The sequence below is a fragment of the Natrix helvetica genome (genome assembly GCF_964273705.1).
Source record: "Natrix helvetica genome assembly, chromosome: 2".
NCBI classification, from domain to species: domain Eukaryota; kingdom Metazoa; phylum Chordata; class Lepidosauria; order Squamata; family Natricidae; genus Natrix; species Natrix helvetica.
In genome coordinates, this window is record NC_138552.1 from 230563415 (window position 1) to 230579149 (window position 15735).

A 15735-nucleotide genomic window follows, 5' to 3' on the forward strand; every position below is an offset into this window, starting at 1 on the left:
TTACATTGGAGGGATGTTTTTTTGGGGGTGCTATACACTTTACTGATGCAATGCATATCTGTATATTTTGATGATTGATTATGTGCCATCAAGTCATTATTTTTGAGTCCTACCAACCAGTATCCCAGTTCTTATCTGGATTTCCCCTCCTTAATTAGACCTGAGTTTTGATCTTGTAGCCCTCCTTGAAGATACACAAGTTGTTGTGTTATTTATTTATTTAATTTTCCCTGCTTCCAATGATTTTGGGGGGCTTACAATTAAAAAAATACGCTTCACTCAAAATGCTAAAAACATTTTAAAACAATCAAAACAGACAATGTTTTTGTCTGCGAAGGAGATCGTTAGCTTCCTGGCATAAGAAATAATATAACAAAATCCCAGAATGTTACAGTGAAGCAAAATAGATCTTTATGCTTAAATCGCTTTTAGAGTATATGCAAAAATATTTATCATTAAGAGCACTTTAACTCCCAGCTTTAGATTATTACCACACTGCAACTCGCTCTCCTCCAGCTAGAATAGAAGAAACCCTGATCCTTCTTCGTGTCTCTTACCACCTACTTGAAATAAATCATTCTGGAATTCCAAAACCTCCACAGGCATTTGGGCAGTGCAGAAGGACGCAATAGATGGCACACAGTGGATGATTGCCAGGTGCAGTAACCTGAGAGGGAAAAAGATTAGTCATGCCAACCTGTAAAAATAAAGAATGACTTCCCTTCAAGCAAAGAAAGCATTCCTATGTAGCCAAGCCACAATTGCTCGTTTATGTTTAGCTCTTAGAAGTAACTTGCTTATTGGAAAATTGAGTTCAAAGTTACAACTGCACTAAAAAAAGTAACTAATGACCATTTTTCGCATTTATGACTCTTGCAGCGTCCCCATGGTCACATGAATTACATTTGGATGCTTGACAGCTGATTCATATTTATGACGGTTGCAGTGTCCCAGAGACATGCAATCCCTTTTTCCAACCTTCTGACGAGCGAAGTCAATGGGGAAACTAGATTCACTTAACAGTCATGTTGCTAATTTAACAGCTGCAGTGACTCACTTAATAAATGTGGCAAGAAAAGTCGTAAAATGGGACAAACTTACTTAACAAATTTTTCACTTAGCAACATAAATGTTGGGCTCAATTGTTGTCATAAACCAAGGGTGTCCAAACTTGGGAACTTTAAGACTTGTGGACTTCAACTCCCAGAATTCCCCAGCCAGCCATGCTGGCTGGGGAATTCTGGGAGTTGAAGTCCACAAGTCTTAAAGTTCCCAAGTTTGGACACCCCTGTCATAAACTAAGGACTACACCAAAAGTGTGCCTCACTTTTTGAATCCATCAAAAAGTGAGGCACACATTCTTAACAACTGTCCCACCAACTTAATCGAAATTGCCATAAAATAAATACTGGGCTATCAATATTCAAATGCAAGCCAAATATGTGTTTGATTTTAAAGCACACAAACAGATAAAGAGGTCGGGTTGGGCGAGTTCAAAGACAGGCAGCAAAATTAAGTAATGCCTTATGTTCTTTCAACTAGATCTCAATCAATCTGATATAAAAGAGAATTTTATTTCAAAGGAGAAAAAAAGTTTAGTACAGGTTCCATCACTGAAGATTGGTATTCTTGCACTTATGGAATAACCTCATGGCTAAGGAGTATTTTTGAATATCCAATTCTTCATAGTAAATCCTCTTTACAGTGATCTGCAGCTTTCCTGATTACTGTTTAGTTATTATATTTTAACAGAAAAATATCACGATGAATAGTCTTTTATTCAGATTGGGAAATTGATTGAGCAGCCACCCAGGAGACTCCAGAGTAAGGGAAAAGGTGTAAGAAACCGCATAAGAAAAAAAGAAAAAACTTCCTCCCTTTTCCAGCACTTTAAAGCTATAGGACATGAAATTAATTTTGAAGGAATCAGGTTAATCTCCAAAATTGAACACTTCAACGAGGGAATAATTATGGAAGCTATCGAAATAGAGAAACACTCCCACAACATGAATAAACGTAACAATACCTCCCGCCTATCAGACATCTGGAAATCAGCCCTAATCAACAAACGAGCTCCACCCACCACCCAGGCCGTTACAACACGAAACAACAATGGATACACAGCCAGCACCAATCAGCGCCAATCTACCAATCATGATACAACCACACAACCAATGATCCACTTACTGAAACAATGCCAGCACTCCACCACCCCCCAAACAAGATTTATAGAAAGACGGCAGCTCCGACCACACTTTAAGCCCAAAACCCAGCCTGAAGATGGTGAGTGAGACCTCGCCAAAACATTATATATATATATAATTATATGTATATTATTACATACACATACATACATACATACACACAGAGAGAGAAATTTCCATTTTATATGCATATTTTACCATTTAAAGCCAATTCTGTTAATTTTCTTAGCATAAGGTACCAATAGTCATTATAATAATTGTAGATATTGAATACTAATATTCTTTTATAAACACACTTTTCCAATATTTAACATGAAACTGAACTCATGAAAACTCAGCTGAATCCTATATATATAATGCCACAAATTGAGACAGTTGCTATTAAAAGAATAAAAAAACATGAACAACACCTGCAGATTAGAAGATAGTTATTTGAATAAGAAAATGAAAAGCAAATAGGGATGCACACTGCACAAGACTTGTTGTACAAGATTCAGAAGGACCTAATATGGCTAATAAATCTATGTGATGTCTAATATTTTCAGTTTTTCGAAACTGAGTATTTAGCTAGTAGCAGAAGAAATAATAAATGACTACAACTGAAACAGAACTAAATTACTGCCTAATCAAATATTCTAGAGGGAGGGGGGGAAACTGTAATCTTTTTAATATAGAAGTTATACCAAATATTAGCTAAAGTGGGTAAATAAAATGAGTTGGTTTAAAAAAACCCAATGGTTATTTTTAAAAAAATCACAATTGTTTCCTATCTCCAGGAATAATTTCAGAATCAATGCAAGATGCAATATTAGCATATTAATATGTGTGCCAATGTATGTATGCCATCTTTTTAAAAAAAGGACACTAATATTAATTTGTTTCATACAACGTTTTCTCCTGGAAGTTAACCAACTTTACAAAGATCACGATGCACTTGCAAGCGGGTACTTAAAATCAAAGATTCGTTTTTACTGTACGTTTTTAAGCCCTTTGGTGTCCAAGGCATGTTTAAAAAAAAAAGGGGGGGGTCCATAGAAGCCAGTGGAAGGAGCTAAGCAGCTTTATTTGCAGTTGCTGAAAAGAAGAAGGAGGGTCAGCCTCACAAGCAATCCGCTGTGTGGCCATAGTATGGGCTTTTTTCCTTTCTTTCTGAGCTGTGCACAAAAGCATGAATGCTCTGCTCCATAAATAGAGTGGCTGCCGTTCAGGCAACCAGCCTGGGGGAAGCCCAAGGTCACATGGTGTGGGGAATTTCCTTGCCCACACGGTTGCCTCAGCAACAAGATGAGGAGGGAAGGAGGCCAAACAGCAGCCAATGCACGGCTTGCTTTTTCCAGCCGACACAAATTGCTGGGGGAAGAGACAGGTTACTTTGCTCTGTCAGTGGCATCTACTTTGGCGCTGTTGAGGTTTTACAAGACTGCATTGAAAATTTAATCCTCACTTCATAGACAATGGCTTGGGGTTTTGTTTTTTAATTGCATAGCTGCTGCCTTTGAAGCTTGTGGTGTTTGCCACACAGCTACACATGTCTCTAGGACAGCCTCTCTGGGGTTAAAGGAATAAAAACCAAAACCTTTTTTAAAAATTAATAGTTGGCAATTCCGATTGTTCTGTCAATTTCAGAGGTGGTATTCTATCGGTTCGGACCGGTTTGAGCGAACCGGTAGCAGAAATCGCAGGCAGCCCTGACCAACCGCTTTGGCTCTATGGCAGGGGTGTCCAAACTTGGGAACTTTAAGACTTGTGGACTTCAACTCCCAGAATTCCCCAGCCAGCATGGCTGGCTGGGGAATTCTGGGAGTTGAAGTCCACAAGTCTTAAAGTTCCCAAGTTTGGACACCCCTGCTCTATGGCATCCCATTTAGGCCCCTTTTTTGCCAAAAGCACATGCGGGGAAGGCTGAACCCATGCACATGCACTCACATCTACAAACCAGTAGGGAAGGTAAATGAATACCACCCCTGCAATGTGTTAGGACTGGTCTGCCAGTCCTCTCAGTGATCTTCTCAGGTGCATGCAAAGCAGATGATCAATGGAAAACTAGTTAAGAAAATAAAATTAAAAAAACAGGATAGTAAAAGAGAAGCTTCTATGCATTACTTTTCTAGCGAAATGAACCCACTTCAATCTGGAGTTTTCCAGGACATGGACAATAATTCCCAGAATTCCCTGCCAGCATTCGTCTCTCCTATGCTGCATGGTAATTGTAGTCCAACATATTTGAAGGAATCTGGGCTGGATATGATCTGGGCTCTTCGTGGCCATCGTTGCTCTGCTCTTCGGTCATCACTAACCATACAGACATGGAGTCCACCACTCCCATCCAGAGAAGTTTTTGGTTTTAAGAACACCTTCCCAAATTTGCTTTAAAGTTAATTTACTACATAATAGGAATATTTAACATAATTGCATTCTACTATGTTATCATTTGAAAACTTGGAAGGAAGAAAAAAAGAAAAGAGTCCATCCTTACACTTCTTGTGACTACTAGGCAATGGAACAGGTAGCCATTTGCAAGCTTGGCTGAAAGAAATTGCCAAAAGGAAAACATTTTTAAAACCACAGCTCAGCTTCACTCACATATGCCATCTGCAAGTTTTGAAACTGCTTTCCACATCAACAAGCCCTTTATGTGAACTACTAACTTCTCAAACATGATACATAACACCTTAAATAAATATAGCAAAGAGGCACACAGGTTAAATTTACAGACGATTTTTTTCTAATTTGTTGTTTATCTGAAAAGCAGGGTGACATGCAGAATAGACGTAGGGATATAGTTTACAACATCGCACTATGCTTTTATCATTATTATTCATTGCAGAAGCAGTACAGGGATAGAAATGACACCGGAAACAGGAAGACAATGGTTGAGATAAACTTGCTCTAACTGAGAAAACTCAGGGTCAAATCCCTTCTTAGTTATAAAGTCTCCAGGTGATGGGGATCAATCATTCTCCCAACTTAGTAGACTTCACCCAAAAATTGTAGGGCTAAATAGGGAAGTAATAGTGGGATGGGGATGGGGGTGGAGAGGACCAAGAACAATTATTATGTCTCTTATTCTTGTATGATATGCATTTATTATTTGTCCAAGTAGTAAATATAATTTGAGCAGGTCCTGTCTTTCAAATAATGCAGACAGATAGGCAGAGTGAATTCTTCCATTGAGTCTAATCAAACAGCTTTGGCAGCTTATTGGAAAAGAAAAAGGAAAGAAGTTCCAAAATCAATGTTTTGGGAAACCAGAGGCAAGGTGACATAAGTGTATATCTCTATGAATGGGGACTCATCTTTTAGATCAGGGGTCTCCAACCTTGGCAAAGACTTGTGGACTTCAACTCCCAGAATTCCTCAGCCAGCAAAGCTTTGCTGGCTGAGGAATTCTGAGAGTTGAAATCCCAAGTCTTAAAGTTGCCAAGGTTGAAGACCCTAGTTTTAGATCATCTTCAAGTCTCGTGAACTGACCTAATTGAGTTTTTTGTAATACAATGTTCCATTATCATGACAGGAATCATTTGGTTCACCATCATACGATCCAAGGAAAACTATAGATAGAGGAAAAACTAATATGAAACAGAAAATTTTAAAACAGCAATAACTCATTTTCAACAATGTCCCTGAGCAGCTTTTTCAGAAAAAAAAATAGGACCAAAATTGACATGAGAAGTTTTAATACCCCTACAGCATATTGTATCAATCAGAGACTTATCAGAGCTAAAAACAGCCTAGGAAACTAAATTAGTCAGAACAAGGGTGACTGGTGAGCGCACATTCTTATTTAGGAGGAGGCAAGGACAGAAATGGACAGAGCAGTTATGCAAAGTTAGCAGGGTTAAATTATGCACAGGCTTGAAAAGGGGGTTTTCTGGGGTTTAGGGGAAGGAAAACTTTAGTTCATTGGTTTGCTTGTTCCAAGCCTATTTTAAGTGTACTTATGTCTCCCATCCCACAATGGTAAAACAAAATGATCTTGGGTTTTCAGTAATTGTACCACTAATATTCAGCAGTGCTGTTTGTGGGAGTTTAAGGAACCATTAAAAAAAGGACTCTGTGCTTTGCATTAAAATATTCTCAAACCGATTCAAAGCTAAAATTATACTAGATATGGATGTTCCTTTTTAGATAGCTATTTTTATTAACATTTTGGAAGTAAAGTAAAAGCTGATAGAAACTAAGAGAAAGAAAAGAGAGAAAAATCAAAGAGAAATTTAAAAGTGCAAGAAAGAAAGAAAAATAGAAAAGAAAGAAAGAATATACCAATTAGTTGTTTTGGGGTTTCTAACTAATGGAAGTTGCAAGTACAGTTGTAAATTTACCTCTTACTCTATGATTACAACATAACTCTCTTCTTTTGATTATCTATCTTGCCTAATCATCAGAACCATAAACCATGAGTTCATTTTTTTTATTTCACGAGAGAAGTCTATGAGGCATTTTCAGTCAGCAGTAAAGATAAATGTTGTCTCTTCTCTAACCAAAGAAGTTAATTTATCCATCTGTGCAAGTTCTATCATCTTCACCAACCATTCCCTTGTAGATAGTGTTGAGCCTTTTCACGCTTAAGCAAATAATAATCTTGCTACACCTGAGTTGTATAAAAACAAAGTTCCCGTGACTTTTTTCTGATTGTACTGCATGTCCATTAGAGCAGGGAATTTCCAAAGCAATTTGAAGTGAACTTTAACCACTGCCTCCTTTATCTGACAATGCAATGCAAGAAAAACAGGATTCTATGACTTCTCCAAGCATACTCACTCAATTAGCAAGACTGGCCAGCTCTGTTTTAAAAGACTTGGCCCATTGCAAGCTTAGGGAGATTTAAAGGGAAAGCAGGTTAGGAACAAGCCAATGTGATGCTATAGTAGTTAAGACTACAAGTAGCTAAATCTATAAGTTAAATCTTAAAGTTGGAGACTCTTCATCCTTGAAAGTCACTGATAGCATATTCTCGCGCGCGTGTGCGCGCACACTCACACATTCACTCTCTCCCCATTCCTCCCTCCCTCCGTCTCTCTCTCTCTCTCTCATTACACAAGTAATTGAGAAATATGGAAATCCATGCAGATGCATAGGTTCCACGTTTGCTCTTTCTCAAACTTCAGGATGAGTGGAAAAGATGAGATCCAAGCATCTAGTTAAATTACAGGTCTTTCTGGAACAGAAGCCCATCTCATGCAACTCTAACAAATGGTTTTCCTAACATGTTCTTTAAAAATAAGTTGCCCTACAACTTCTACACAGCACAGCACAACTTGAAAATGTGTGGACTTCAATTCTCAGCCAGCCTTGCTGACTGGGGAATTCTGGGAATTGTAGTCCATACATCTTCAAGTTTCCAGGGATGAGAAATACTGAAATAATCTATATTCAAACTCTGAAAATGAGCAATCAATAATGTTTTCTTTATTTAACCAAAAAGCAGAACAAGAAATCTAGAATATGTATCTATACCAATATCATATACTGTATGATCCATCCAATATGCTACCTTCATCTTACAGGGAAATGCCTTCTCCTTTCATGAAACGCTATTCTACCATCTTAAGATTCCACTTTATCATTTGACAATGTGTCTCTCAGCCCTATGAAATCCACATTTGCAAGGCATTAGAATACTCACTGTCCACTAAAGCATCAGACTTCTTCTGAAAAGATTTGTGGAACCTCTTCTTTAGAAGAGGTTAGAACTGGCAGGAACCCATCCCTGGCATGGTCGCACTCTGCACCAATACACTAGAAAAGCAGCTGCACTACTCAGCTGCTTACTTCGCTCTGTGATTTGCAAAAGCAAAAGATACATTTAAAAACACACACACACATAAACTTTTCCTTTTGGGCTAATGGAAAAAGAACTGGAGATTTTTTTGGTTATTATTATTAATAATAATTATTACTATTATTATTATTTTGTTATATAATAACTTGTTATTATATATATTGACAGCAGCAAAACTATTGTATGCACAAAAATGGAAGGACATTTTGATTCCTACTATGAATGAATGGTTGCAGAAGTTGATGGAGTTGCCCGAAATGACAAAACTGACTACTTTGATTAAAGAAAAGAACATAAGTACTTTTGTTTCCACATGGAGACCGCTTCTGAACTTTGTGCTTGATGTGGAAAAGAATGAAACGTTGATTTTGGGTTTTACCGATTAGATTGATAGATCTATGCAGAAATGGCTTGCTCATATTATTATGAAAAAGCAAAAAGTTATAATTTGATGTTAATGCCTTATTTTACTGTAACAGAGAGTTGGAAGTCAATGCTTCTCTTTTTTTCTTTTTTCTTATCTTTCCTCACTTCTCTTCCCCCTTTTCCTCCCTACTGCTTTTCTATTTAATTTTGTATTTTACAATATTTTATAACTCAACAAAAATGTTAAGCTGGCTAAAAGCACATAAATATCTCGTGTGTGCAATTACCTAATTTCAAAATACTTTTAGTTTCTAGGAGAACAACTCTAGTTACCATCCAAAACAGAGGACATTTGTTGCCCGAGTAAAATTCATGGGGAAAGTGCATCTGTGGAAAATTCGCAAATTTACACTAAGACAGTGAGTGGAAATGTTCCCGTGTCTAAACGGGAAGCCCCTGATCAAACATGTCATGAGGCAAGAAAGGGTGGGAGTGAAGTTTCAGCAGCTGCTGTTTACTTGACCTTGCCCTGGATATTATACCGTGAAGTGGGAAGAAAGCGGAACTGCCGATTGTACACCTGCTAGGCTAGGGAATAATCCAGTTGCCGAGCCAAGGTTGAAGCTGTAATTCTGCCCTTCCAAATTGGCTGCGTGAGGTGAGAGAACAGAAGAGGAGCCCAGTTCTACTATTAGCTCCTCTTTGCTATGCAAAGCTGTTCATGTAATTTTCTCATCGCTTTCCATTTCCTTAGCCTAGTGGTATGGAATCCATATTGATGAATCCAAGAACAACATCTAAATGAAACAAGCAAAGTAGGACGGCATCCATCGTAATTTCAATCAATTTCCAGAGGCTTTCTGTAGATCAGATACAATATTATCACTCAGAGATCAAAAAGCTGGCAAAAATAGAAGCCTCCACATTTATGAAAGGTTATTGGAATTCAACTGAGGCTGGATTCCAAATCTCATGTATTCCTCTGTACCCTTCCTTTCTAAGACAATCTACCAACATGCATCTCACTAATATTCAGATTATCAAATAGCAGAGGTGCCTTTAGTATTGACATTCAGACAGTAGCTCAGCAATTCTTTGTACAGCATGGTGTATTTCACAACTGAATAGTCTGCAAGAAATGTCAACTTCTTTGTAATAGAACTGGGGTTAAAGGAAGGCAGCCTTAAGGCAAAAAGGATTAATCATGCAGAACTGCCTATTGTCTGGGCTACAACATAGGGATTAAAATGTTGAGAGCAATAATTCCAACACATTTGGAGATTGGCATATTAGAGATTACTAGAGTAATGTGTGCTGCATTGGGAGAGATTAATCAGGCGCTCTCTCTTATTCTGTTAAAAACTTACAAAATAATATTATAGTAAGTGAAGTATTATTGATTCTGACTGGTTTCTAGGATCTCAGACACATCACCTTCTGTGTTTCCCCAAAAATAAGACAGGGTCTTATTTTCTTTTGACCCCTGAAAGAAGTGCTTGGCCTTATTTTCAGGGAGGTCTTATTATTTTTGAGGTGCAGAAGGTGGTGAGCATGGTCACCTCATGGCTGCTACTGTGTCGTAATATTTTCAGGGAGGGCTTATTTTCAGGAGAGGCATTATTTTAGCGCATGCGCGCAAAAGCTCGATTGGGCTTATTATCCGGGGAGGTCTTATTTTCAGGGAAACAGGGTACTATTTCACCCTAACTAGAATAATTGAGCATTTAATTCAGATTGTTTTGAATGCAAGACATATGTTCTACTGCTCACTTCTGAATTGACTGAATTCTGTTGTCTTAATAATATATGTGAGATTAGAAGTACATACAAGCCTTCCTGACATATATGTCCCTAATTGTTTTAGCCTCCAATTCTCATTGTCGTTAGCCAGCTTGGCCAGTGGTCAAGGATGATGGAAGATGTAGGATAAACAATCTGGAGGGATTCATGTTGGAAATCATATTCTTGCCTCATCAGAAGCTTTAAAAAATACAAGAAACCACACTACTAAAAGCAGAATACATTATGTGATTCTCCCCAACGTGGACCATGCTAACATTTGAGCTGTTAACAATAAGAGTAAGAAAACAAAAGGAAGGAAATATTGAATTTGTTGTTTCAACAACCATCTCTGTCTCAAAAAAAAAGGCAGAAGGGGAATTCCATGCTTCCTTTGTGTTAATTTTTTAAGATCATCATTCTGACCTCTTCTGCAAAGGAATGATATTTTTCAGTAACAACATTTGCAATATTTTAGTATTTAGAAATTCTTATATCCTAATCAACAGACTGCTCCCTGATATTTAAGTTTTGCAGCATTCCTAGAGTTTTACACACCTTTCTAAATAAATAAATAAGTAGAGTCTCATAATAGAAAGAGATGTATAGCATTTTAGAATACAGGCATCTGAAGGTGAAGACATCAAAAAATTACTTTTACTTTAGGATCAACAGTACATTTCACCAACGTATTTATGTTCTTCAAATGTCAAAACTATTTCAAGAAGTTTCTCTTCATTATATCCAATATCCTTCTCATATTCTAGAAACTTACATTCAATTTAGCAAAGAACACATTGGTGTGAAGTTCTAGTCAGGCTAAACAGAGAAATAAATATTTATGAAAAGTGCCTTCATCTTTGTTGGATAATGTGAAAAGAAGGAACTTGAAATAAAATGCAATAACATTAGAAGGTTTAGGAACAGCATCATATTTGATTTATTGTTGTTGTTTTCAGGAGTATCCTACTTTTTCATATTTTGTTTGTTTATTTATTTATTAAATTTATGTGGCGCCTGTCTCACTATACAGAATAACCCTGGGTGGCTTATATCACTATATATTACCATACTACACATTAAATTCTGGGAAACTGCTATACATGCAATCAGACTACTGATTATTGTCAACAATGAATAACTCTCTAGGCTTATGGGGAATAGTGAGAATTTAATAAGTTTTCTCACTGACTCACTGCCAATTGTATAACAAGAGATGAAGGGGTATATGCAGCAGGCCTATAAAAGTAGCAGATGGTGGTAATGGTTGTTCTACCAGCCCTGTAAATAGCAGGAGAGTGTAAAGTGTTTGTTTGTGTTTTGCTTAAGAGTCAGTGTTGACTTTTGGTGATAAGTCCCTAAAAGTTTTCTTGGCAACATTTCAGAAGTGGTTTGCCATTGCTATCTACCTAGGGCTGAGGGAGAGGTGCTGGCCCAAGATCACCCACCTCACTTTGTGTTTAAGTTTCCTGGTTTCTAGCTCAGTGCCTTAACCACTACACCAAACTAGTTCTCATGGCTATAGTTAAGTGTACTAAAACATAATGTAAGCTAAAAGCATTTACACACTCTTCATGCAAGGATTACTTGAGAATTTTAAAGATGGTTGTATAGTCTAATCAATATAACCCAATTTAACATACTGTGCAAGTAAATCTAATGTAGCTTAGACCACGGGTCTCCAACCTTGGCAACTTTAAGATTTGTGGACTTCAACTCCCAGAAAGTTGCCAAGGTTGGGGACCCCTAGCCTAGACCACTGAGCTTTTAATGTAAAAATATAAATCTGGCACTAAAAAGATTGCATAGTCAAGTCATATTTATATGGGAAGGATGTTCTACCATGTGAGAGGCCCAAAAAAGAATCTTCCACCCTTGGTCAATAGCAATATTTTGTAGATGGAAATATGTGCTAGTCTATGGTGACCAAAAACACGGGAGGAACTTGATAGAACCTTTTCCAACTAATATAGTTTATTAACAAATGTAACTTTTGCTGCATTTGATGAAGTGAGCTGCAGCTCATAAAAGCTTTCCCCTTTTAGTAAATGTTTTTAGTCCAAAAAGCTGCTATTAGGCTCCTTTTGGCATCAATGGAGGTCATCATCACCAGATGTTCTTAAGAATTGAGCACTTATTTAATTTTTTATTAAACTTATATGCCCAGCCATCTGGTCAAAAGTGACTCCAGGTGGACACGAAGACTCCAGCACTTACAGATAATGATGCCATAAACCAACTAGGCTTTAGAAACTAGCACCAGCTCCAGTTCAGCTTCCAGTTAAAATCCTGGCAGCCATCCTCTCTAGTAGTTTCCAGACTGATCTGCAAGGGTAGACTATAAAGGGATTGGATCAGAGGTGAAATCTACCGTATTTTTCAGAGTATAAGACGCACCAAGATTTTGAAGAGGCAAATTTAAAAGAAAAGGTTATGCACTCTGCAAAACTCTCAAAAACTACCCGTTTTTCACGAAAATGGGTCCGTTTTTTGTCAAAAAAAAGGGCATGGATAGCCTTTAGGAGGTTTGTAGAGTGCTCCTGGGGGCTTGGGGGGAAAATGAGCAAAAAACGGCCCATGTTTCACTCATTTTTGCCCTCCACAGCCTCCAGGAGCACTCTGGAAGTCTCCTAAGAGCTATGCATGGCCATTTTTGCAAACGGGGCAGGGTTTCGGGAGGCCAAAAATGCTGTATTCAATGTATAAAATGCACCCAGATTTTCACCCTCTTTTTTGAGGGAAAAAGGTGCGTCTTATATTCTGAAAAATATTGTACTTACCTTCGCTACTGGTTTGCAAATGTGAGCACACGCGCCACCTCCATGCATGTGCAGGACCTTTCTGCACATGCGCAGAGCGTCAAAAATGGACATGATGACATTCAAGTGGGTGGGTGGAGCCTGCTACCGGGCGCGCCTGAAAAGGTAAGTAGAACAGCGGGGGAAGGAATCGGCTGTGCCATGCAATTTAGATTAGCTAAAAAGCAGGAAATCCTGGTTTATAACTAATATAAATCACTTGTCACAGCTGATTGTCAGAAATACTGGTTCGCCTGAACCAGCAGCTTTTTTTTACTATTGGTTCGGACGAACCGATCCGAACGAGTAGTATTTCACTCCTGGATTGGATGCTAAAAACATGTCTCAAGAATTACATGCATCTTCCAGGCTGCAGGTGACCATTCACTAAAGTAATCCACTCAAGAGGTCACTAAGCTTTGGAACAGTCCAGTCAGACTGTCCTTTTGCAGTTATGGTTATAATCAGTTTACCTGATAGAACACACAATAAGCCACAGTTATTACTTGGAGCTCAAGGCTGATCAGGTAGTCCCTTGTTCTTTCAAGGATAAGCTAACTATAATGCAAATCCCAAAGGTACTTTTCAAAAGGCGACTAGACTTTCTTAGCCTTTTTCTTGAAAAACAAAGCATTTGAAAGACAAAGGTCTTTTGAAGACAGCACAGTCCACGTTATGGACAGAGAGGACCACTAGTTTAAAAGAGAGATAAAGGAGACCATCCATGAATAGTCCTCCCTCAACAGAGTGGGAAGGATATGACACCACCTATTCCCTGTCTACAACACAGTCCTTAATGCAGTACCACGAAACTTCCACACCCATTTGCACTCAGCCTCAGTGACCCTGAGGGTACAGATAAAACCCCCAAGTTGCCTCAACAACTCTCAGAGAGCTGACCACCAGTTGACCATTCAAAGTGCTAATGACCAGATGACTGCAAATAATATAAATCCTTCCATTCGCCATCATTCAGTCAGAACTAAAGAAACTTTTTGAATGAGAAACGAAACATTTTCAAGAAAAAACTAAGGAAGCCCAGTTGTCTTTTGCAAAGCGCCTTTGGGACAACAATAACCTGGATGGTTGAGAATCTCCATAGACATATATAATGCATGTCTTGTTGCATTTGTTCAATTAATGTTTATGATCCTAATCAAACTGAAATCTAGGCACTTGCATAGCCTAACTAACATACATAGAAATAGCTAAATATCATCTGCTAATATCTCACTGCAAAATTTTAGTTTTATTATATGCTGGAAAACGGTGATTACATGCAGTGCTATTTAGGTTATCAAGAATAAAATGAACTTAATGGAGCCTTATAAGCTACTAGCCACATCATATTTTCTTTTTTCTTGAAACTAACCTTTCACATAGAAACAAAATTATTATGTCGCCATGCCATCCCACATTTGTCATCTAGCAATATAACACAGAGCAAAGTTACATTCCCATCTTCCGCCAGGTAAGGATCATCCATCAACCAGGATCTTTGAAATTCTAAGATAGATTGAAATGGAATTAGAAAATCTGCAACAGGCAAAAGCTACTGCAGATAAAAAAACTAAAACAGCCGATCTTATCCAGCAAATTAAATCCTGTATAGTAGTTGACCACCAGATGTACTCTGGAAGTTCCCAAGTATAAACAAAAGGATAATAGTATCTTCCACAATGCTCCATACTAGCAGTTACTAATTCATTTGTTTATTGGTTCTTTATTTCTTTATTTAGTATATTTCTAGACCCTAGCATTTGTTATTTAAGGTATCTTGCTCATGTAACAAGGTATATAACAGATCTGCAAAACATTTCTCCTAGGGATGTTCCACATAGCATCTCTTTTTTTTCTTCTTCTGACCACACCAATCTGGTTTGGAAGACATATAAATGACCCCACCAAAAAGATGCCAGGCTTTGAACTACCAAGTTAGCAATGGACAACCCTGAACAGGATTCACATCTCACATGGCGCCTGCTGGGACTCTCTCTATAAATGGGGCAGTGTGTCCTTCCCTCAGAGTGACTATGGGGTCTCATGTCAATGTGTGTGTGTGTGTGTGTGTGTGTGTGTGTGTTCGTAGATTTTCACAGGTGTAGGTATGCTGGTCTTGTTGTATTCGGGTCTTTTCCTGTGTAAGATTGAGATTGTCTTGGCAATGTTTCGGCGAGGTCTTACTCGCCATCTTCAGGCTGGGTTTTGGGCTTAAAGCATGGTCGGAGCTGCCATCTTTCTATAAATCTTGGTGGGTGGGTGTGGAGTGCTGGCTTTGTTTCAGTAAGTGGAATGATTGGTCGTGTGGTTGTATCATGATTGGTAGATTGGTGCTGATTGGTGCTGGCTGTGTGTCCGTTGTTGTTTTCGTGTTGTAACGGCCTGGGTGGTGGGTGGGGCTTGTTTGTTGACTAAGGCTGGTTTCCAGATGTCTGGTAGGTGGGAGGTATCGTCACGTTTATTCATGTTGTGGAGGTGTTTCTCTATTTCGATAGCTTCCATAATTATTCTCTTGTTGAAGTGTATATGTATTGTGTCACAACCCCTGGTATGCTTCCCTTTTCTGTCTTTCAGCTCACTCCAGAAGACCATTCAGGCAGAAAACCATATTTTTAATGTTGCCTTTGTTACATTTGTGTTGTATTTGTGCTGATAAATAAATAACTAGTCTCCCTTTATTTATTTATCAGCACAAATACCATATATATATACATATATATGTATATGTACACAATATGTGTTTATGTGTATATACACAATACACACACACACACACACACATATATATATGTACGTCTTTGGTTGT

At 38.1% G+C, this 15735-nt stretch overlaps 1 protein-coding gene across 1 annotated transcript in view; it reads right to left on the reverse strand.

Moving 5' to 3' along the window:
- Positions 1–15735, reverse strand: part of NFKBIE (NFKB inhibitor epsilon) — a 30842-nt gene that overhangs the window by 7440 nt on the left and 7667 nt on the right. Inside the window, exon 2 of the mRNA XM_081941933.1 lies at positions 565–667. Within this exon, the coding sequence (XP_081798059.1) occupies positions 565–667 (103 nt within the window). The remainder of the gene's footprint in view (positions 1–564; positions 668–15735) is intronic.